Source organism: Doryrhamphus excisus, chromosome 14, assembly GCF_030265055.1.
Source record: "Doryrhamphus excisus isolate RoL2022-K1 chromosome 14, RoL_Dexc_1.0, whole genome shotgun sequence".
NCBI lineage: Eukaryota > Metazoa > Chordata > Actinopteri > Syngnathiformes > Syngnathidae > Doryrhamphus > Doryrhamphus excisus.
This window is the reverse complement of record NC_080479.1, coordinates 6149290-6173300: the sequence shown is the minus strand read 5'-3', so window position 1 is coordinate 6173300 and position 24011 is coordinate 6149290. Positions and strand designations below refer to the sequence as shown.

The window sequence follows — 24011 nt, the reverse complement described above, 5'->3', positions numbered from 1 at the left end:
CATGTTGGGATATCCGTGTGCTTAGTAACATACATGTTGGATCCAGACGGAGGAGGAATACTTTTACATGGAATATGGCTTTCAGTCGTGAAAATACGGTCACGCCTCTGGAGTCGCAGGTCAACTGCTGCGCATGCGCGACACCACGTGACACGCTGCTACCCCGGAAGCTGGAGTGTTTACGTTCCGCTTTTTGTGTGAGAACGTTTGATGAATCCAGCGGGCAAATGTCGACGGAAGAGTGGCGGACTCTGCGTTCTGTGGTCGAGCAGCACGTCGTCCGGCTGCTGGAGGAGCGAGGAGACCTGGAAGTGCCGCAGCTGAAGCGGATGGTCCTGGAGCGGCTCACCGCTGTCGTGGAGCACATTTTCACCGAGTACGAGGCTGATGGAGCGGCCGCAGGTCAGCAGGAAAACATCAGTTACGTTTTTACTACTAGACCAGGTGAAGGAATATTAGCTTACACGTTGACGGGGTATTATTATGTGTTCTTTCCTAGCAAGTAACAATAGTTTATTTGCAAAGGTCAGCCATGTTGGTTGTTGTTGGGGAAGCTGCTTCCCAGCAATGCCACTTTATTTCTTTCTCGTTCATTGATTAGATTCACTGTTGGTAGCCAATCACAGTGCAGGTGTTCTCCTCCATTGCAGAGGCTCCACCCCGGACACCTCGGCCTGATCGTCATGCTCCAGAAGGTCATGGAGACGTGGTGCACCGCTGCCAAGAGTGTGGGAAGCGTACAGACAAGCCTTCCGAGGAGCTGGAGCCTTTGTGCGACCTGTGCGGGAATAAGCGTGCCTCTGTTCGACCCCACGTGGAACAAAAAGGAGCAAAGCCGCATAAGCGTGACCTCCGGGTGGAGGCGGTGCAGGCGAGGACGCAACAGGCGTTGGTGTGCAAGGAGTGCGGCAAAGACTTTCCCAGGAAGAGCTCGCTGGAGCGCCACGTGCGAGTGCACGCCGGCGACAGGCCGTTCATCTGCGAGTACTGTGGCAAGACCTTCATGGAGAAGGCGGTCCTCAAGCGGCACCTGAAGAAGCACACTGGCGGAAGGCCTCGCATCCACACGTGTGACGTGTGCGGTAAGAAGTTCACAATGAGTCAACATCTGCACGTGCACAAGAGGATCCACACCGGCGAGAAGCCGTACACCTGCCAGGTGTGCGGTAAGAACTTTCGGCAGGTGGGCAACTTGGACTCGCACATGAAGATCCACACGGGAGAAAAGGCGTTCATCTGCAGCCTCTGCGGGAAGAGCTTCCGCCAGAAGATCTCGTTGGAGACACACGAGAGGTTCCACAGGAAGGACAAAGTCTACAACTGCCACGTGTGCACCAAGAGCTTCGTGCAGAAGGTGGACCTGAAGCGGCACATGCTGACGCACTCGGGCGAGAAGCCGCACGTCTGCGCCGCATGCGGCAAGCGGTACCAGGAGAAACGCTCGCTGGACGCGCACATGAAGGTGCACGCTGCCACCAAACGTCCGGTTGTCACCTGTGAAGGTGACGCGGACTTGCTGCAGCTGTGAGCCAGGACCTCTGGCCTGCTATGACACGACACAGATGAAGGCCGTCAAATGAATGATGGCGGCACTCTAGGCCTGGCAGGCAGGAAGACGATGCATTCCATTCCGGAAAAGGGAATGATCTTCCGTGTGTACATAGACGGTACAGTTGTAGCCAGGTGAGAAGAAGACGTGTCAATAGTTTATTTTCATCAGTTGCCAGAAGGCATTGAATGAACAGACGAGACATTGCCATCAATTGACCACCCGTTACCTTCTTCCACGTACTCGTGCACACGCTTCCTGAAGGGACTCTGGTGGTAGGTTGTTCCAAACATCTTGGAGAGCTAAGCACACATCTTCTGTAGACACAGGCCTCCTTAAACCTTCTGTTTCTTGGTCCCGGACACACTCCATGTTGAGATCAGGGCTCTGGGGGGGGGGGCATGTCATCACTTCTAGGACTTCTTCTTCCTCTTCACGCTGAAGATAGCGCTCTGTGACCATGGCTGTATGCTTGGACTCATTGTCCCTCCTGGTCCCGATGCATGTGTGGCCAATCATGCACCTCCCAGATGGATAAACATCTGCTTGTATTTGGAGGACACCCTTAACCCCGACCACATCTTCAAGTCCGTTTGCAGAATTACAGCCCAAACTTGGGAGGAACCTTCTGGATGCGCCAGAGTTGCCTGCAGACATTCGGCCCTTCAGCCACACTGCCTTCTGTCACAAATGTATTTTGGTCCTATTCCATGGAGTCATCATAAAACAGGCGCTTTGTACCAAATTGTCAGTTCTCTTCTCAGTTGTGACATTTCTTTCCTGGTGACTGGCTGTCTCGCCAGTTCAGAAAGAGTGATGCCCAGGGTGGTGGGATCGGGCCTTAGGAACCAAGACCGGGACTCGGTTGAGCAGCAAGTAGTAAAGCTTTTGCAGGACAAAGGTATTAATACACAGAAATAAAACATGACAACCTGTCACCCTCTACCCAGAAAGACAAAGGAAACCAGCAGCAATGATTAGAGATTTGCCAACAGCTTATTGCCACGAGGAAAGATGCTTAAAGGAACAAATGCACATCAAACACTTAACCCAGATTAGCGCTGACATTGCAGAGAGAGCCAGATACCTACGTCAAGAAAATCCAATCCAGTTGTAAAGAAAATGAAATGGCAATCCAGAAGAAGCCAGAGTGTTATTGGAAGGAGAATAATAGATAACATGCAATTAATTGATCCCCAAACAGGAATAACTAGAACTGGAGGAAGAGGTTGATCCGGACATCAACTTCTTTTACTACACGGAACAATACAATAATATCCTTCATATTGGCAACAAGTTATCAATTATCCATATCAACAGTATGTATGCAAATTATAATAACGTCATTTTAAGGAAGCTTTCAAAGTCATTCAGGAACATGGATAAACTCTGACCCGGGCGTGGACTTGGAACTGCCAGGTTATGATATGTTGCACAAACAGGAAGAATAAAGGTGGAGGAGGAGCGGCTGTATACGAATATTTCAATTGTGGTAAAAAAATAACAGTCCTTCACTGGTGCTGCTATTTTACAAAGTATGACCATTGGAATCAGTCAAGAAGAAAGCAGAATGTATTGATAAGTTGAATATGCAGGACACCCAAGTCAAGCATGGAGTTATTCCTGATGGATCAAAACAACCTGCACAGACGTCAGACAAAAAACATCTTTGTGGAGGTTTCACTTTTGACCTGCTCAATCCAATAAAGCAAAGGTAACAGCCCACTTTAGAGATGCAGTCTACAGTTTGAGTTCACATTCTAAAATAACCAAACCGAGCAGAATTACAGAGCATTGTCACTTGCTACGTCACTTGATAATATATTCGCTCATGATTAGCACAACTACTTCATGATGTCAGGGATGGGAGCGTGTACAGGGAACATGACGTGGATGAAGCATACCAATGCTTACATGAAGTGCTACAATCATTGGCCACTGAAAGACTATATATCTATATAGAATCTATACGAAAAAAGAATCCGCCATGAATGACAAAAGGATTGTGAAATGTCTGCAAAAAAACACATTATAAAGAGATTTATAATAAAAAAAACCTACAGAAGCGGAAATGATGTAGAAAACATAAAAATAACTTAACCATACACTTTGAGAGTGAGTAAGAAAGTCACGACTTCTATGGTTGTGTTGGTGCGGAGCCGAGTGTGGCTGGATCGCCTGAAGTCGATGATGATCTACAAGCTCTTCAATAACAGGTTGGACACATTTATCAATACAAATTAATGACTTGCAGCCAACATGGCACTAATAGAAATTACAGAGGAAATGACTAACACCGGGCCGCACGGCGGGCGAGTGGTTAGCATGCCACACAGTCAGGAGATGGGAACACCCGGGTTGGAATCTCCGCTTGGGCATCTGTGTGGAGTTTGCATGTTCGCCCACTCACTACTCACAAAAGGTTAGGGATATTCGGCTTTTGGGTGAATTTCAGGAGCAGCCTAAAGGGCATTCAAACCTTCACAGGCGACCTTAATGTGACCTTCTCTAAGCTTTTGAATGCACATGTCCAACTCTTCAATGTTTCAGTCATTTTTGCACAAGTTGCTGTTCTCTAACGAAGAGCTTAACGGCAAAAATCCCAGCATTTGTTTGGTCCTTGAATCGACCAATAAAAGTCGTGGTTCAAGTAGAGTTGGTGTTTAAACAGTCGTCCTCGTCATGCTGTTCGCCACATTCCGTGCCGATGACCGCTACATTGTGAACACCGCCCTGAGAAACCGGATGATGAAATCCAATCAACGGCATGAAATGTTGTTGTCAAGCTGTAATTGATGCTCAAGGGCACCTGACAAGATATGGAGACGTTGGAATTTGTTGTTATGGTTGTGGCCGACTTGCTCCATTTTCAAATGGCTAAAAGTATGCATAAAGTTCAAAAAATAACCTGCTGCTTGTGTCATACACCCAAAAAGCAAATATACGCATATATTTTTTTGATGACTTTAATACGGTAGAAAATGTGAAACTAATAGTATTATACAGTTGGGGCAGTACTCAGGTGGAACCTTTGTCTCGGGAGCTGTTGTGCCAAGATTGCATTGTTTTTTTTTTTTATTATTTTATTTTATTACAAACTTCAATTACAAAACAGTATAAAACAATTCTACAGAACAATAACATAATAAGAAAAAGTAAATAACAAAGAAAGGAATGTGTGAGGGATATTGCTTGAAAATAAGAACAACAAAAATAAAAACAATAGAAAACATGTCACTTAAGCTTGTTCTTCATGTGAATTGTTTTTAGAACGTTCTCCAATGTATGAAGGTTTTCACTGTTTTTCTGTTTTTGATTATCAGCTTCAGTGATTCACATAATATCTTCAGTTCAGAAGAAAACTGGTGAATATTTGGCTTGCATAACATCACTCTGGATTTGTGAATATGGAATTTTCCTGATAAACACAGAAATTTCACAGCATTCTGTAAATCTTTGTGAAGGTTACATTGCAGAAACAAGACCATTTCCATTTTCTGGACGAAGAAGTTGCTGCTGCGTGTCCTCACTGCTGTCCACTCATATCTGTCCTTACAGGTCAGTTGTTGTTAAAAGTAACAAATACAATCTCCGTAAACTCATAATACGTGAAGGGAAGTAATTTAAACATATCGTATTGTTAAGCGCTTTCGAAATAGGGTAAGATTATTAGTAGCGTCCGGCCACATTAGTTAGTGCCGTCTCGTGGGCATTTTGGGTTCAGATGGCCCTCACCCTTGTCTCACAGGCAAGCTCGTTGAATATACTTATTGAGCTCCTGCGCACACACAGACACACTCTCGACCATTTATTGTAATTGCTATGCTGAAGAAAAAGGGGTTCACATGTTGACATCACACTTTGTGTGAGATTTATTTGTTTCTATATGTATGTCCAGTGTCGTAGCAAATTAACAAATTGCTGATTCTATGCACTTATGTCAAGTGATGGTATTAACATGTTTATGTTACCAATGTTAAACCAAAACAGTGGATGCAATTTGGGAAAGGTAATGACGGTATTGAATGAATGAATGTTATTTGTACGTATTTGTGACAATTGATTGTAGAAGAATGTAATTCTTGAAATGTATGAAGTTTCAATACAGACGCAATCTGGACGAAAAGTTGAGGCTCCGTGTCCTCACTGCTTTCCACTCATATACATGGTATTGCATGGAAATGAACCCTCACGTACGATATAGTTAAGGCCACTTTCCGATGTGCTCACACTTCGCAAAGGGAGTGACAAATGTGGTATGAATGAGGGCTTCTTCCTAATCCCTTTCGGACACGTGGAACTGTGAACTGTATTGTGATGTGATGTGCTCTGGTGTAATTTGTATATGTAGTACATGTTCACGAATTAACGAATTCATTAAAACCAAAACAACAAGTTGAACATGATTGGTGTTTTGCTGTTGTCAATCACATAGACAGCGATTCTATTGGCTCAAATCATCCGTAACCCCATATTAATACCGTAAAGCACCGCCCTCAAGTTTAAATCGTCTCATTGGTGTTTTGGTAGGCGAGAATCACGCCTACTTAGCCTGCCATTGGCTATTTTGTGCCAAAGGGGCGTATACGCTAAAAGACGACATTTCCTGGTTTGTTCCACGCACAGCTAAGAGCTAGCACAGAAAACGTCGTTTTTAGAGCTGAAATGAAAGTGGATGAGAGATTGAAATAAATTGAGATGAAAGAGTCATATGTACGCTGCGCCAAAGCCGTTCGAGACGATGAGTACGGATCTAATGTCGGACTTGGACAGTCGGTTCTTCGAGGATAACCTCCTGACCAGCGAGGACTGGGGTGAGTACAGCAGAAGCACCTTGCAAAAACACCTTGCATCGCATGTGTTGTGACGTTGTGAAGAGCCAAGAAACGTGAAACATTCATTTTACTGTGACGTCATCTGACGTTTAGCCTCGGCCTTGTTCCTCTCTATTATGACGTCACAGAAAGCTGATCTTCTTCGTCCACATCGTGCTTCCTCACTGCAAACCCGGATATGGCCACTTGTAGGGAGGCTTTGTGTACTAGTAGTACTAGAAATACTCCAAATACTGAGAGTTTGTATGCTGGTGTGTAGGGGTGCATACGGGGAATTATATGTTCATCCATTTTCTGGACCGTTTATCCTCACGAGGGTCGCGGGTATGCTGGAGCCTATCCCAGCTGTCTTCGGGCGAGAGGCGGGTTCCACCCTGGACTGGTGGCCAGCCAATCACAGGGCACATATAGACAAACAACCATTCCCGCCCACATTCATACCTATGGACAATTTGGAGTGGCCAATGAAGCCAACATGTTGGAATGTGGAGGAAAAGGGAAGAACATGCAAACTCCACACAGAGAGGGCCGAGCGGGGAATCGAACCCGGTTCTCCTCGCTGCACATTAACCACTGGTCCACCGTGCAGCCTGGATTTATAACGTCATGCAGATAAATCTGATAACATTAGAAGTAGCTCTGATTGTAAATTGCTCCCTTGAGGAGCGAATACCTGTGCTGTGTGGGTGAGCAAATCAAGCGCCCCTTTCCCCTGTGTTGTTAGAGGCCTGTCCTAGCGTCCATTGAGCTCACTCTAAGAGGAAGACATTTTGCCCTACCATGAGAACGCCGCTGAGCACATCAAAAACCTTACCAGCCACCTAAATCGCCAACGCCGTGGCGTTTGGAAAGTACAGAAGGTTTGCTCGGAGCATGTGACTCAGGGGGTGGCACCTCCCCCTCGATACTCTGCTCCTCCTGGTAGCAGAGATGCAGTGATCTTTGATTCAAGATTAATTAATCTAGTCAATACCACGAGCAGACATCAGGTATGCTGTACCTAATCAATTGGCTGCATGATGTCCCGCAGATGCTTGCTTGTTCCACTGTGACAGCTTGGAGGACGACCATGACCGCCTTTGCCTGGCGTCCAAGTACGACACATCCGTACGTAGACGCTGCTGCTTGCCCTTTGACCTTTGCAGTCATGTGTTCTTGTTCCTAATCATGTGACCTCCTGTCCCGTCTTTTCCTTCTGTCAGTTCGACAATGACCTCGTGCTCACGCTGGATGGCGAGGACCCCCTATCTCCATGGCAACACACACCCAATAATCTGCTCCCAGGCGATGGCGCCGGGAGTGAGGGAAGCACGGCGGCGCCGATGGAGATGAGTGAGTGATGGTGTGGGTTGGTGTGTGGGTGTTGTCATGGCAACACGTCATGTGCTTAGTGTTCCAGGTCAAAGCTGAGCCGCCGTCCCCTGCGTCATCGCCGGAGGCTGACTGCTCGCCATCATTGGCCGATCCTCAGGTATGTACTGACAGTCGGCCATGTTTGTCCACGTCCACCTGCGGCGTGCTGGTTTGTCTCACAGGTCCCGCTGAAAGGCGAAAATCCCCCCACGCCTCCCTGCATGTTTGGAGATGTGATGTCACCCCCGCTGGGCGCCATGGAGGTCACCGTGGCGACCACTGCCGCAGAGACGCATACATCGTTTACCACGCGGCTGCCCGCCATTGTGGCCGCCATCCAGACACAGGCTGCAGGTGGGACGGTATGCTCCGCCCCCCTTGATGATGTCATAGACATGAAGGCGCATCCTTTCCTGTGACCTGCAGTACTTCCTGCCTTGACCTCGCTGAAGACCAACGCCATCGTTGGTGCCAAACCTGCCATACAGCCTCGCCCCCTGTGCGTGGCCACTCTGCCCGCCCCCCAGGCACCGACGGCCGCCAAGACGCTTCTCCTGCCGGGCGTTCCCGCCATGGAGCATGCGCGACCTGGTGAGACGCACGCACGCACGCCATCAACATGGCCGTGATCTGATTATGTCCCCTGGTCATCGCTCCAGTGGTCTGTCTCGCCTCCGCCCCCGCCATCGTCAAAGTGGAGCCCGTCTCACCCACGGCCCCGCCCCCTGGCAAAGCTATCATCCCGGCGACGCCGTTGCTCGGCAAAGCCTGCAACGACGTAGACGTGAGTATTCCAGCACGTCTCCTCTTGCCCTCCGCCCTCCGTCACCCCCCACCCCCCCTCCTCCCCACCTCAGATGAAAGTTCTCAAGCGTCAGCAGAGGATGATCAAGAACCGGGAGTCGGCATGCCAGTCCAGGAAGAAGAAGAAGGAGTACGTTCAGAACCTGGAGGTCCAGCTGAGGAGGGCGCAGCAGGAGAATGAGCAACTCCGGAAGGAGAACCAGGCGCTGAAGGAGAGACTGGCTGGGAAGGAGGTCCACAGAACATCTGGACCGTCTCAGGAACACCTTAACATGTCCTTAACTCCGCTCTGTGTCATGTAGGGTGGGGAGTCTCCGAGCAGCAGGCGAGCCGTGTGCGTCATGGCTCTTCTTCTTTTCATCACCTTCAGCTTGGGACCCGTCAGGTAAGGACGGCCATCACCATCGGAGGAGCAGAGATGGAAGTGGGCGGGGCTCAGGAGCATTCTCTTCCTTGCTGTCCTGCAGCATCATGGACAGGAAGTTGGCACCAGGCCTCCGAGATGGCGGCGAGTCCTTCACAAGTCGCCGGCTGCTGGAGATGCGGCCACCGCCCCGACCGAGCCGCCGACCTTCTGGCAGACAGGAAGACAAAATGCCTGCGGAGGACGACGGCGAGGCGAAAACGTTTGCGGCGGAATCCTTTCAATTCAGGTTATTTTCAGAGCCCTGTGACCTTTAACCTGATGTGAGTCATCACCCAGGATCTTCGTCCTCAGGAACTCCAGCAGCATCTTCACCGACACCAAGGAACTCCTCCTTCATGATCTGGAACGCTACTTTAACTCCGCCCACTGTCCGCAGTTCAACCGCTCAGAGTCACTCAGGTAAGCCTGCTCCTTCAGGCGCCTCCTTCACGCTCTTCCTTCATGCTGCTCCTTCATTCTTCCAAATGCTCCTCCTCTGCTCCATGTGGTTCCAGGCTGGCGGCTGAGTTGCGAGGTTGGGTTCAGCGTCATCAGATCAACCATAAGAAGTCTGGTGGGAAAGCCAAGAAGGCCAAAATGGCTCAGGTGGGTTCTTGAACCACAGGCGCCTCTTTCCTTGAGTCAAGTGTGACGTTTGTGTGTTTGTGTGTGCGTGTGTGCGTGTGTGCGTGTGTGCGTGCAGCGGGCCCAGCTCAGGAAGACCAACGTGTCGAGGTATCTTCCCATCCAGACCCATGGCTCCATTGAAAGGTGGGAGTGCTGCTTTCGTCCTGCTAGAGGATGGCCCCCGCTGACAGGTCTTCTGTGCAGTCAGCTGCAGGTTGTTCCCGGGCCTGAGGTGACCTACAGCGACTTCCTGGACGCCATCGACCGCCGCGAGGACACCTTCTACGTGGTGTCCTTCAGACGGGTCAGAGACTCGTGTCGTCAGCATCTCGCAGCGAGCTGCCGACCTGTCTGACGTTGCTTGTCCCCGCAGGACCACCTGCTGCTTCCCGCCATCAGCCACAACAAGACCCGCCGGCCCAAGATGTCGCTGGTCATGCCCGCCATGTCAGTCAACGGTGAGCACGGCGATGGTGTCGCTCGGCGTCCTCCTCCGCCCGACTGATGTTGTTGTCTGTCCATCAGAGAGCCTGTACAACGCCTCCCGTGGCTACGAGATGATGATGCAGGTGGACTGCGAGGTCATGGACACGCGGACCGTCCACATCAAGTCCTCTGCCGTCCCCCGGTCCCTGCGTGACCCGCCCCCTCCAGCCCGCTCACACGCCCACCATCACCACGGCAACCACACCGTCCTCCGTGGGCATCACCAGCGCCACCCCTCATCTTCACCTTCCTCGGCGCGTCGCAGCCGTGAGGACAAATATCTCCTCAGCCAATCAGAGGGTGTCTGAAGAGGCGTCGGCGTGGTCATCCCAGCACCTGACTTTTTTTGGTCTCCTTTTATTTAATGTTGTAAATAGCGACATGTAAATATTCACTTTGCTTTTTTATTGTATCTAGAAGAAACACATCCACGTCGGCCATGTTGACCTTAGCTGTCTGATCACCAACGTTTCCTTCCTTCCTTCCTTCCTTCTCTTCCCTTCTACTTCACCTTGTCCCCTGTCAGAGCTGTCTGTATGAAAAATGAAAGATTCAAAACAAAAGAAGTGTTTTATTCCCTCAAGCTCCACTAGATGGCACGCTTTCTTCATCTTGGACACCCACTAACCTTTTTCACCTGAACATCATGGACATGAATTCCTTCTGTTAAATATTCAATCTCTACCGTCTTGTGATGAACTTCGCAAACTCTACAAACTCAGTAGACGAACTGCAAAGAAATAAGACGTGACATCTTTCCAACAATCTAGTGAAACCTGATCAGGTTGCCATGGCAACATGCAGTCCCGCGTTATTTTCTCATCGGTTAAAACATTCTTGCGCGTGTGCTCCAGGGTGCGCTTGATGTCCATCGTGAGGTGAGCGGTGTCTTCAATGAAAAACTAAAGCCATTTCGTTACTGCCCGCCCCTTCGAATGATGTCTGTAGGCTTTTAAAGCGCTACAGATGTCCCGCCCACTGGCGCCAGCCGATTGGTTGAACGCTCAGCGAGGGCTTGTTTGAATCTGATGCTGTTGTGTTGTCGAGGCTGCGCTTCTTCCTGCAAAGTTCATTTTTCCAAACATCCGTACTGGATTTGGTACATTTGACGCCCGCGGTCGCGTTTACATTCATTCCAACATAAATTTAATAATCGAACGTAGTTCGAATGGGGCTGGGGTAAAAAAAAATGTGCTAGCAAAGAGGAGCAGCAGACGGTTTACTTTGGTTTTACTTCCTACAAATTCAAGGGACCAGGACAGAACGAAGGTGAGAAAGACGCCACACGCAGGTGGATTGAAGAAACGGGTGATTTCATGTGGACGGAATGACGGGGAAAGTGATGATGTCTAACTTCGAATGGCTTGCGTCGTTGAAACGGTCACTTGATCTCTTCCTCTCCGGCAGCAGTTCTCCGACGCGCCATGCACCATGACACGTCATCCAGCCGGAGGAAAGGCGCCACCCCGAGACATCGCCCGCCGGTGCCGCCGCCCCAGCCGGTCGCCTCCACGTCGCGCACGCCTCGGCCTGGTGAGCTGATGCGCTCCGGGGGGGACGCCATCTTGATTTTGCTTGGTCAAAACAAACATGTTCTCAGGGAGGCCGCCGAAGTCTCCGAAGAAGCGACGGTTTCGTCCGGGGACGAAGGCCCTGATGGAGATCCGGAAGTACCAGAAGAGCACCGATCTTCTCCTCAGGAAGGTTCCGTTCTCCCGCCTGGTGAGACGTTAGCCTGTTGTGTTGCTGTTCTAAAGTCACGTGAAGCATAAACCGGCTCCTCCCCTCCCTTCCCCACCCCCACCCCCACCCAGGTCCGTGAGGTGTGTCAAAACTTCAGCGGAGGTGCTCTCAGGTGGCAGGTGTTTGCTCTGCTGGCCCTGCAGGAGGTAAAGGTGATCGGTGTGAAGGTTTGAAGGTTCTTGTTGACCAGGTGTTCCTTCCAGGCGGCAGAGGCCTTCCTGGTCATGTTGTTTTCCGACGCCAACTTGTGCGCCATCCACGCCAAACGCGTCACCTTGTTCCCTCGCGACGTGCAGCTGGCCCGCCGTATCCGAGGAGCGGAACATCTCTGACTTTCCCATTTGTAGAAATGTTTGCTTTTTGGTAGAAATAAAAGTCTCGTTGTCAAGGTGACATCTTGGCGTCTATTTTTACACTGACTCCGCCCACTTCCTCCAATCAGTGGAGGACCTATTGTCCCACAACGACCTTGGCTGAGGCTCAGGGGGGGTGTCAGGATGTGTTAAGGTCAGCCAGGTCAGCGTTCGGCCGTCGACCAACGGATGACACATTGCCATGACAACCTGACATGTCAATCACTCAAATGACCCATTTGCTGGGCACACCCCCTTTACAGCTTCGGGCAGAAGGGGCGGGGCCGAGGGGGACATGGATGGGATGACCTTGAGAGGTGACACGGTGGTCTCCTGGAGACAAACATCTTAACGAGCGCGTGCTTCCTGCGGAGCAATCAGGCACCGCTAATGAAGGCCACACGAGAGCCTGTTGGTGTGCGTCACGCTCCCGCCAATGGCCACGCCCCCATGGCATCATGTGGGGGAGGGGGGGGGGGCTCCTTTTAAAAAGGTCAACCAATGTTGGACCACAGACCACATCCAACTCCCTCGAGGTTAGACATCTTTATCTAGCTCAACTCTTTCTATGCGGAATGTCTCTATTGTGGAATGTCTCTGTGTAACCTCATTCTACGTGGCGTGTCTCTATGTGACCTCATTCTATGTGGCGTGTCTCTATGTGACCTCATTCTATGTGGCGTGTCTCTATGTGACCTCATTCTATGTGGCGTGTCTCTATGTGACCTCATTCTACGTGGCGTGTTTCTACGTAACCTCACTCTACGCGGCGTGTTTCTACGTAACCTCATTCTACATGGCATGTCTCTATGTGACCTCATTCTATGTGGCGTGTCTCTACCTCACCTCATTCTATGTGGCGTGTCTCTATGTAACCTCACTCTACGCGGCGTGTTTCTACGTAACCTCACTCTACGCGGCGTGTCTCTGTGTAACCTCATTCTATTAGGCGTGTCTCTACCTCACCTCATTCTACATGGCATTACTCTATGTAACCTCATTCTACGTGGCACGTTTCTATGTAACCTCACTCTACGTGGCGTGTTTCTATGTAACCTCCCTCTACGCGGCGTGTCTCTGTGTAACCTCATTCTACATGGCATTACGCTATGTAACCTCACTCTATGTGGCGTGTCTCTACCTCACCTCATTCTACGTGGCGTGTCTCCATGTAACCTCACTCTACGTGGCGTGTTTCTATGTAACCTCATTCTATGTGGCGTGTCTCTACCTCACCTCACTCTATGTGGCGTGTCTCTACCTCACCTCATTCTACGTGGCGTGTCTCTACCTCACCTCATTCTACGTGGCGTGTCTCTACCTCACCTCATTCTACGTGGCGTGTCTCTACCTCACCTCATTCTACGTGGCGTGTCTCTACCTCACCTCATTCTACGCGGCGTGTTTCTATGTAACCTCATTCTACGTCGCGTGTCTCTATGTAACCTAACTCTACGTGGCGTGTCTCTATGTAACCTCACTCTATGTGGCGTGTCTCTATGTAACCTCACTCTACGTGACGTGTCTCAATGTAACCTCACTCTATGTGGCGTGTCTCTATGTAACCTCACTCTATGTGGCGTGTCTTTATGTAACCTCATTCTACGTGGCGTGTTTCTATGTAACCTCATTCTACGTCGCGTGTCTCTATGTAACCTAACTCTACGTGGCGTGTCTTTATGTAACCTCATTCTACGTGGCGTGTTTCTATGTAACCTCATTCTATGTCGCGTGTCTCTATGTAACCTAACTCTATGTGGCGGGTCTTTATGTAAGATCACTCTATGCGGTCTGCTCCTATGTGTTGTCTGGCTGTGACCTGATTCTACGTGATGTATGTCTGTGTGGTGTATGTCTACATGAGCTGCATGTTGGGTGGTATGAGGGTCCGCCCACATAGCAAGATGGCGGCAGGAAGAAGGCGTGTTTGTGACGAGTGTTTGGTGTTCTTGTTTTTTTTGAGCAGATGAGAAGTTGCCGCCATCATGGCGGCTCGCAGTTCACCCTGCTCTCTCTCAGCCTCCTCTTCCCAGTCCCGCCCAGCGTCACGCCGTACCCGCGGCCGCCCACCGAGGAGTCGTTGAGGTTGCGCTCGGCCTTGGAGCGGTTCCACGTTCCCGCCAAGGCCCAAAGGGATCGTCGGGAGTGGGAGGTGTGGCCGGGCGAGGATGAGGAGGAGCTGCTGCGTGCCTGCAGAGCTGAAGCTATGCCCCGCCCACCACGGACCCGCCTCCGGGCCGTGCACGAGCGTCAGGCGGGAGAGGAAGGGGAGGGCCAGAGGCTGAAGGAGCCCCTGACGTCCATTGTGGGAGGGCTCCAAAGCGTGAGCAGAGAGAAAGGAGGCTTTGGCTTCCGCTTCGGGAGGAAGAGATGGACCAATGGGGCGTGGAGGGGGAGGGGCTTAAAGTGGGTTAAAATAATGGACTAAACATCTTTGTCTTTTTCTTCTCTGCTCTTCATTTGTCCAATCAGTGGGCAGGAAAGCATGTGTGCTTCATAGGAACTGCGCTATATACTACTATATACTACTACAATAAAGTACTCGCTTATATCACACTTACTCAACACACTACTGCAGTACTAGCTGCTATCTGACTACTGCACTGTTACCATAATGGATATATGAATTTATCCTATGATGAAAGCAGGTGGGTCTTTATGATAAATGGACATATACTTGTCTGTTAGTCTCTCAGTACTACACAGGCTGGATGACAAGAGGGCTCCCTCTGCATGTGTCCGTGTGCATTGGCTCAATATGAAATGAACACAGAAGAGAGGTATCATCTTCTCAGCCATTCAGCCTCCGGTCTGGAGCAGGAGGGGACAGAAAAGAAGAAGAAGAAGAAGGAAAAACGGGAGGGAGAGACCAAAACAACAACAACAATTCCCATAACAACAAGAGTGACAAACAGGACTGCATGAGTTAAATGTCAATGATGGCTAAGGGTCACCATGGAGATGATATCAGTCCAACTTACCAGTAGCAATAGTAACAATGAAGGCATGAACCGTGATAGTAAACACAATTACAGCCATACAGTTACAGTAATTACAATCTCACTGCTTGACATCATTATTACTGTAATAATAGCATACCAATAGCATATAGACATCAGGGATAAGATGGTAGATTGTATAGAGAAGCACCCATGTGCTGTGAGGGCGCATATGGAGGTGTGTACTTTTGTTGGTGTTTATATACGCATACGTATACATGTGTGTACGTAAATGTGAGCATATGTGTACTGCCTCCTCCCACCCAGTAAACCCAGTAAACCACCCTGTGCAGCAAGGCCAAACTCCCACCGCCAGAGAACCACCGGCCCCACGGGTGTGGGCAAAGCCAAGGCAGACCACCCCCTGAAGAGACCAGCAAGGGGCTGCAGAGAGGCAACCCCTACCAGAAACAGGGAGTCAGCAGGCTGGAGGAGAGCCAACCCCCAAGATATATATATAAATATAAATATAAATATATACGTATATATAGAGTGAGTTGGGTAGCGGCCGGCGGGGGAGACCTTGGCGGTCCGATCCTCGGCTACAGAAGCTAGCTCTTTGAACGTGGAATGTCACCTCTCTGGTCGGGAAGTCGCCTGAGCTGGTGCGCGAGGTTGAGAAGTTCCGGCGACTTATAGTCTGGCAGTGAGAGGCGATTGGCATGGGTGGCAATTCTTGGCCTGTATTTTGTATTTTGTAGTTTAACCCGGTGAACAAGAGGCTAGTTTCCCTCTGCTTTCGGGTGGGGGACGGATCCTGACTCTTATTTGCGCTTATACGCCAAACAGCAGTTCAGAATATCCACCCTTTTTGGAGACCCTTGAGGGAGTACTGGAGAGTGCTCCCTTGGGGAATTCCCTTATTCTACTGGGGGACTTCAACGCTCATGTTGGCAACGACAGTGAGACCTGGAGAGGCATGATTGGGAGGACTGCCCCCCCCCCGATCTGAACCCGAGTGGTGTTATGTTGTTGGACTTCTGTGGCCGTCACAGTTTGTCGATAACAAATACGACGTTCAAGCATAAGGGTGTCCACGTGTGCACTTGGCACCAGGACACCCTGGACCGGAGTTTGATGATTGACTTTGTGGTCGTGTCATTGGACTTGCGGCCATATGTAATGGACACTTGGGTGAAGAGAAGGGGGAACTGTCAACCGATCACCCCCTGGTGGTCAATTGGCTCCTATGACAGGAGAGGATGCCGGTCAGACCTGGCAGGCCCAAACGTATTGTGAGGGTCTGTAGGGAATGGCGGAGTCTCCTGTCAGAAGGAGTTTCAACTCCCACCTCTGGGAGAGCTTCGACCATGTTCCGACGGAGAAGGGGGACATTGAGTCCGAATGGGCCATGTTCCGTGCCTCCATTGTTGAGGCGGCAGATGGGAGCTGTGGCCGTAAGGTGGTCGGTGCCTGTCGTGGCGGTAATCCCAGAACCCGTTGGTGGACACCATTGGCGAGGGAGGCCGTCAAGCTGAAGAAGGAGTCCTATCAGGCCTTTGGCTCATGGGACTTCGGAGGCAGCTGACACGTACCGGCCGGCCAAGCAGTCCCCGGCTTTGGCAGTCACTGATGCAAATCTCTGACATGGGAGGTTTGGAGAAGCCATGGAGAATGACTTCCGGACGGCTTCAAAGAGATTCTGGACCACCATCCGGCGTCTCAGGAGAGGAGAGCAGTGCACAGTCAATACTGTGTATGGTGGCGATTGTGTGCTGCTGACCTCAATTTGAGATGTTGTGGATTGGTGGAAGGAATACCTCTTCAATCCCATCAACATGTGCAGACTTACATCTGCAAACGGGCTTTGAAAGCTCCGCTCTTTCACTGAGCATTGGGAAATGGTGTCCCCTTTAAGAACTGGCTGGCTGGGATTCCGACACCCAAAAGCCAATGGCGATTCAACTCAACACTTTGATTAAGTTTATGGAGAAACACATTTCCACATGTCAGCTCTCACAGTCTGACAGACACCCGACCCCAGAGCTCATTCATTCATTCATTTTCTACCGCTTATCCTCACGAGGGTCATGGGGGTGCTGGAGCTTATCCCAGCTGTCTTTGGGCGAGAGGCGGGGTACACCCTGGACTGGTGGCCAGCCAATCACAGGGCACATATAGACAAACAACCATTCACACCACACTCACACAGTTATAACATTTCATCACTGTGGCGGGTCTGCTGAGGGGGTGCCATCCCTGGGTCCCTTCGGACCCGGCCGGCTGGGGGTTCCTCCCTTTAATGTGGGGGTCGCCCGTCTGTCGGAGTCGGGGGGCCCAGGGCTGGTCCCCCAATGGCACGGCCTGCGGCTCCTCCCAGTGTGGACGGCCCCAAAGGTGGCGTTTCCTTGATCCTCAGTGCCATGCCATGTCTCCCTACTGTGTGTGATTGTGTGATTGTGTGTGTCTGTGTGTGTCTAGTATGGAGGGTGGGAGGGAGGGGCTTTCTTAGTATTTATTTTTCCTTTTAATTGGGGTAATTGTTTTTAATTCTGTAAAGCACTTTGTGTTGCATGTCTTTGCAGGAAAAGTGCTATACAAATAAAGTTGATTGGATTTTGATTTGATTTATGTGGCTCACATGTCAAAGGCTAAATTGGCCAGAATGCACTCAGACGTCTCCCCCACCTGTGACGGATGTAAATCAGGGGACGCCACCATTTATCATAGGTACTGGCTGTGCCCCCGACTGCAACCTCTTTGGAACAAAGTTTTGATCCTCTATCAATCATTTTGAAAGGTAAGATCCAAGATCCAAACCGTATGATTGCCCTGCTCGGTGTTTTTGGGGATCATGACCATGTGGCCAGGCGGGACATTCTGCTTAGATGGAGGGCGCCGTCCCCGCCGACAAGCATCCAGTGGCTCAGGGATATCATGCGCTGCCTTACTTTGGAGAAGTTAAGATTTGTATTTAGAGGCTCAATGGGCAAAATCCACAGGACCTGGCAACCCTTCTTCACCTATTTGCACGACTCCCATTCAGTGTAGACTAACAGGAGGGACTGCATGGAACCCTTGGAACCCGCTTGGAATCCTTGGAACCCGCTTTGGAACCCGCTTTGGAACCCGCTTGGAATCCTTGGAACCCGCTTTGGAACCCGCTTGGAACCTTTGACATCTGGGAAGCTCTGAGTTGTAGGTTTTTATTTTGCTGCCGTCTACCTTTTTGTTTCTTGCTTAGTAAAAAGCAATCTACTAACTGGTAGAACTGGCCTGAGTAAGTCTGCCTTTTTATTGATTATTTGTATAGTTTTGTTATTTTTATTTATTTTGACATTATTATTATGACGATTATTTTTTTTTGAGGGGTTACACCCGTATCTGTTGATATTGTTATACCTTCATTTTGACAATGCCTGTCTGTATGTTCATGGTGAAAATAATATCTAATATTTCAATATTTGAGAACGAGTTCGACGTGGGAGTCGTGGGGGGCAGCGCAAGAGGGGCGCGTTGCGTTGCGTTGCGTTGTGATGCCACTTTTACAGTATGTCCACAGCTGGAGTCCAGGCTGTACCCTGACTACTTTGTGGTGTCCCATAAAAAGTATCAGCAATCAAATATTGGCACAAATATGAGGACTGTACAGTCCGAGCTTTTTGACACCGTGGACTCATTTCTCTCTTTCCCTACACACGAGTCGCTTGTTTTGTTTTTTTAAAGCATATGTGTAAACCTCAGGCCCGGGAGCCAAAAGCAGCACGCAATATAATTTCATCAGGCCCACGGAACTGCCCACTGGAAAATAGCATTCAGTTGGCCCACCTGGCAGACCTGATCAAACAAAGTGCTGAAAGCGATTCCTCCGGTGTAAACTACTCCACTGGAATTTTCATTTCAAAAGTAGAAACAATATTCTCTATTGCACCAAATATAATAATAATAATAACCATTCTTAATACAGGTGCCAGATTCAGACGGAAAGTCCAAATAATTTAATTGTACATGACTACAACCTGGGGCGGCACGGTGGTCTAGGGGTTAGCGCGCAGACCTCACAGCTAGGAGACCAGGGTTCAATCCCACCCTCGGCCATCTCTGTGTGGAGTTTGCATGTTCTCCCCGTGCATGCGTGGGTTTTCTCCGGGTACTCCGGTTTCCTCCCACATTCCAAAAACATGCTAGGTTAATTGGCCACTCCAAATTGTCCATAGGTATGAATGTGAGTGTGAATGGTTGTTTGTCTATATGTGCCCTGTGATTGGCTGGCGACCAGTCTAGGGTGACCCCGCCTTACGCCCGAAGACAGCTGGGATAGGCTCCAGCACCCCCCGCGACCCTCGTGAGGAAAAGCGGTAGAAAATGAATGAATGACTACAACCTGCAGCACTTTGTCCAACATCACACCTTCAAAGACATAGGAGTCAAAAGTCATCATTTTTAACTACAGCAAAGCATGCTGGGAAACATAATCTGCCCAGCTGCCAACTAAAAATCCTGCAGCTTTTGCCTGGACATGGCAAGAATGAGGAAGAAGTGGTCGATCAACAATCGCTTTGTTGAAACAAACAACCAAGTCAAAATGAATGCACAACTAAAAAATAAAAATATTATTAAAAATCGTCATGTGTGTGTGTGTGGGGGGGGGGGGGGTAATGTCTAATTATGGGCCCACCACCAAAAGTAGGCTTTGAGTTTTGGACCTTTGTGTGATTGAGTTTGACTCCCCTGTTTTACAGGTATGACTTGTTCAACACCTTGAAGTTGGTAAAGAGTGGTGATGCGTTCAAGGCAGGGGTGTCACACCAGATGCAGCAACATTAAAGGGTTATGTAAAACATATCCCCAAAAATATTAAAGATGCTACTGAGTTGTTAAATTGACTCTAGGGTGATTCGAAGGAAACCAGATAGATATAAATCATGGCGCTAAACGTTGTAATATTAATTACCGCGCAAGAGGAAATAGAAGAAGCATCACCTCGCTCATATCCGAGCTGCACCTGAACGCACCGACGGCTGGTCTCGCTAGAGAAGCGTAAGAAGTCAAAAAGTCAACACAATTGGAGTCAGTCGGCATCAAGTTTGACATCTTTGACTGACATGTTTCTCTTCGTACTTTACGTCGTCTTCGGACCTTCAATGAACGCAAACTGTGGTAAGTTTTATGAATCTTCGAACGTTGGATGTCAAAGCGAAAGTAAAAACATTTCTATACAGCTCAATACTACATTTACTCAGCAAGCTAACTCCTAAAACCTAAAATAGCCTTGACTAGCTTAGGGCCGGTTCTTATCTTTAAGGCAATCTAATGCTCGGAATCCCTCGATCACCCTAAATCTCCGAGCTCCAAGCTCCAAGTAGAAGGTCGTACCCCGGCACCTCGACTGGCGTGCTAAACTAAGTGGGGGGGGGGGTCTGGTGAATGGGACAGAGGAACCAACATGGTCAATGGCCCAGATGGCAGCGGCAGCAGAGTGGGTGGCACACTTGAGCAAGAAAAGACAAATGGAGTAGCTTCCCCACAGTTAGTCATGAGAACAACCAGAAAAGCACCGAGTAAAAAGTACCAAAATATAAACAATATATAAAATATATGCAACTCATTGAATGTTGAAAATCGCATTCAAGCAGAAGACAAAATTGAACATGAATGGCGAGAAGATGGAGCTAAATGATGATGAGCTTTCCTGAACAAAAACAACGATAACGCTAAGCTTAAGTTGCCTCCACGTGTGTATTAAATGTGTGTGTGTGTGTATTAAATGGTGGTGTTGGCCCCCACCAGAGACGCACTCCCTGACCTACATCTACACGGCGTTGTCGGAGGGGGCGGTACTGGCGGGGGCGCGGGAGTTCACGGCGATGGGGGTGCTGGACGGCCACGTGATCGACTACTACGACAGCGGCACCACAAAGAAGGTGGCCAAGCAGCCGTGGATGGAGGCGGGTTTGAGCGCCGACTACTGGCAGCAAGGCACCGAGTCGAGGCAGAACAAGCAGCGCTGGTTCAAGGTCAACGTGGACATCCTGCTCCAGCGCATGAGACACAACCACTCAGGTAGGACCGCATCCCGCCACGCTTCCGGGGGCTCGCTCACCCGACACGACTCCACCCCTCAGACGTGCACGCTCTACAGTGGCTGCACGGTTGCCACGGTGACCTGCAGTCCGACGGCACTGTCCTCTTCCGGCGTGGCGTGGCCAGGTACAGCTACGACGGACGGAACTTCCTGTCCTTCGACTACGACGAGGCGGTGTGGGTGGCAACCTCGGACGCGGCCATGGAGACTAAGAGGAAGTGGGACAAGGTCCAGCTGCTGAAGAATTACACTCGGGCCTACCTGGACAAGGAGTGCATCACCTGGATGAGCCGCTTCCTCCAGTTCGAGCGGGACCACCCGGCCAACGCATGTATGTAGCCGTCATGTACGCCGGTGGACCAGAACCCGCTCGTCACATGCGTGTCCTTGCAGCATTGGCCGGCGTGCACGTGTTTGCCAGGAACAACGTCAGGAACAACGTGGTGCTGACCTGCCTGGCCACGGGCTTCTACCACAAGAACGTCTCCCTGGAGATCCGGAGGGACGGCCGCACTCTGACCCCAGAGGACGGGATGACGTCGTCGGGCGTGCGGCCCAACGAAGACCACACCTTCCAGCGCCGAGACAGCGTGGAGGTGTTGAAGAGCGACACGGCCATGTTCGCCTGCGTGCTCCGCCATCTGCCGTCCGGACTCGAGGTGGAAGCCGTTTGGGGTGAGCTTGTCTTGGCATCGCTACCGGACCAGAACCACGTCAAGGTTCCGTTTCTCCTGCAGATCACACAATCGTCAGCGCCGCCGACGCAGGCTGGAGCGTGGGCGTCACCATTGGGCTCGTGACGGCCTTGGCCTTCGTCTTATTTGTGCCGCTACTCTGGATGCTCTGCTCCAGGACGTCCAAATGCGGGGGGTCCCTGTCACTGCGGTCTGGGTTTTGTTATCAAATCCTGCCCTGTCAATCATCTTCCTCTGCAGATGCTGTTCACCAGGCCACGCCCCCTGTGGACTCTGGTAAATGAGCCCCGCCTCCCTGATGATGTGATGTCATGTGTAACGCTGAGTGTCTTTGTGTCCTTCAAGTTTCAACAGCGAGTGAATCGTTGCTGCCGTGCAAGGGGGAAGGTGAGGCCTCGCCGCCACGCCTGGCCGTGGCGCCGCTCTAACAGCCTGTAACACGCCTTTCCTGTCTTGACAGGAACCGGATGGTCCTTAGACTCCGGCATCTTCTGTGATTCTGCCACGCTGCGTCCGTCTTCAGAGGACATGCCCGCCGACACCCCACGTGACCCGCCGGAAGACGCTCCGGTTCCTCCCAGTGTGACTCAGGTATGTGGGCGTGGCCGGGTGGGCGGGGCCCGGTTATGTGACTGTTCCAACGCTGTAACACACAGTGCGCCCCCTGCAGCTGATGCAACTCCAACCCGCTGACCCCGGCTTGACCTCCTCCATGTGACGCCATCGTGTGGGCGGGGCCACCGTCAGGCTGTGTACCCATGAAATGCGTGTCCTGTCAGCGTCATCTATGGTCCATCTTCCATAGCATCCATCTTCCAACGCATGACGTCCTGTGGGCGGAGTCAGTCATCATCAGCAAACACAACAAACATTCATTCTACTCTTACTCTACTACAAATTGATTTAGGCTTCACTGCTGAAACGGGAATTGGCATCCGTTTCTCTTCATCAGGTCAGGTTTTTGTCGGTCTGACAAAATCTGATCTTGTGACATCGATGACATTTTTGTGGCATTATCAGCTAATGTTTGTCATGCTTCTCATCCTAAATAGTATGTTGTTGGTAAAACACTTTTTCCATGTATTGATTCCATATATTGATTACCTGACAGAAACATGGATTACTGTCAAATGAATGTGGGCATTGATAAAGGTAGTACAGGAAATTGCATGTTGCATCATCATTGTGGGCTTGAATATCCGTTTCTTGGAACTCCTGGAATGCTCAGCGGCAGGGAGGTCTCTCTTCAGATTCCAACAGTAGTCGGCCATCATGACCCTGATACCTGGTCTCCATCTCTCTCATGTCCTGATGGAATCTCTCCACCTGCTCGTCACTCATCGAACCCAGGTTCTGAGGATTCAGAAGGTTCCGGTTCATATGTGGAAAGCTAGTGCATCTGGGCGCTCCTGCTGCAGCCCAGGTTTCTGAAAGCAGTCAGCATGTTGTTGGCTTGTTCTGCGTACTTTCTGCCCTTATTGTTGCCAAGAAAGTAGCCTGACTGCCATCAGGTACCAACATGAGATCCTCAGACCCCTTGTGAGACCACATTCTGGTGCGGTTTCCCCCGAGGTCCTCCTAATGCCACACAATGCTAGACCTCATGTGGCTGGATGGTGTCAGCAGTTCTAGTTCTTGCAACATGAAGGCATTGTTGTTATGGACAGGTCCGCCTGTTCCCCAGACCTGAATCCAATGGAGAACATCTGGGACATCATGTCTCGCTCCATCCATGGTGGATTTATTCCAGGTCTGGGAGGAGATCCCCGAGGATCATCAGGAACACGCCAAGGCAACGCCTACAATGTAGGGAGGTCATACAGGCACATGGAGGCCACACCCACTACTGAGCCTCATTTTGACTTGTCTAAAGCATCAAAGTTGGATCAGCCTGTAGTGTTTTTGCCACTTTCATTTCGACTATAACTCCAAATCCAGACTTCCATGGGTTGATACGTTTGACTTTCATTGATAACTTTTGTTGATTTTGTTGTCAACACTTTCATCTATGAAAAGTATTTCATAAAATATTTCATTTATTCAGGTCTACAACGTGTTACTTTTATTTTCTTATCAGTGTATACCACACCTAGCTAGATTATATCGTATTATAGCAATTTCAAATGAAGTTTTCCA

The 24011-nt window shown here is 50.1% G+C and overlaps 4 protein-coding genes across 7 annotated transcripts; all 4 read left to right on the top strand.

Moving 5' to 3' along the window:
• Positions 1-74: 74 nt before the first annotated feature.
• On the top strand, positions 75-2944 carry LOC131101887 (zinc finger protein 32-like). The gene is made up of 2 exons (XM_058047287.1): positions 75-402; positions 651-2944. Exons 1-2 carry the CDS (start codon positions 75-77, stop codon positions 1526-1528), a joined length of 1206 nt encoding a protein of 401 aa, XP_057903270.1. The 3' UTR covers positions 1529-2944.
• A 3193-nt stretch (positions 2945-6137) lies between these two features.
• Positions 6138-10655, top strand: LOC131101883 (cyclic AMP-dependent transcription factor ATF-6 beta-like). The gene is made up of 16 exons (XM_058047281.1): positions 6138-6363; positions 7415-7491; positions 7587-7716; positions 7776-7855; positions 7920-8091; positions 8164-8328; positions 8397-8521; positions 8595-8774; positions 8844-8926; positions 9009-9194; positions 9260-9367; positions 9463-9553; positions 9651-9718; positions 9779-9878; positions 9948-10032; positions 10100-10655. The coding sequence occupies exons 1-16, from the start codon at positions 6261-6263 to the stop codon at positions 10366-10368; spliced, it is 2022 nt and encodes a 673-aa protein (XP_057903264.1). The 5' UTR covers positions 6138-6260; the 3' UTR covers positions 10369-10655.
• A 374-nt stretch (positions 10656-11029) lies between these two features.
• On the top strand, positions 11030-12208 carry LOC131101888 (uncharacterized). 2 transcript variants are annotated; one of them, XM_058047289.1, is made up of 5 exons: positions 11030-11329; positions 11471-11593; positions 11661-11782; positions 11875-11949; positions 12007-12208. In XM_058047289.1, exons 2-5 carry the CDS (start codon positions 11485-11487, stop codon positions 12133-12135), a joined length of 435 nt encoding a protein of 144 aa, XP_057903272.1. In that variant the 5' UTR covers positions 11030-11329; positions 11471-11484; the 3' UTR covers positions 12136-12208. The 2 variants fall into 2 exon arrangements, with proteins under 2 accessions (XP_057903272.1, XP_057903271.1); XM_058047288.1 differs by having other exon boundaries at positions 11468-11593.
• Positions 12209-20083: 7875 nt separating this feature from the next.
• On the top strand, positions 20084-23040 carry LOC131101885 (major histocompatibility complex class I-related gene protein-like). Of its 3 annotated transcripts, none has more exons than XM_058047283.1 (8): positions 20084-20255; positions 20886-21158; positions 21221-21511; positions 21574-21855; positions 21918-22151; positions 22221-22262; positions 22336-22466; positions 22532-23040. In XM_058047283.1, exons 1-8 carry the CDS (start codon positions 20201-20203, stop codon positions 22547-22549), a joined length of 1326 nt encoding a protein of 441 aa, XP_057903266.1. In that variant the 5' UTR covers positions 20084-20200; the 3' UTR covers positions 22550-23040. The 3 variants fall into 3 exon arrangements, with proteins under 3 accessions (XP_057903266.1, XP_057903267.1, XP_057903265.1); XM_058047282.1 differs by having other exon boundaries at positions 20086-20255; positions 22546-23040; XM_058047284.1 differs by lacking the exon at positions 22221-22262 and having other exon boundaries at positions 20085-20255; positions 22546-23040.
• Positions 23041-24011: the final 971 nt, after the last annotated feature.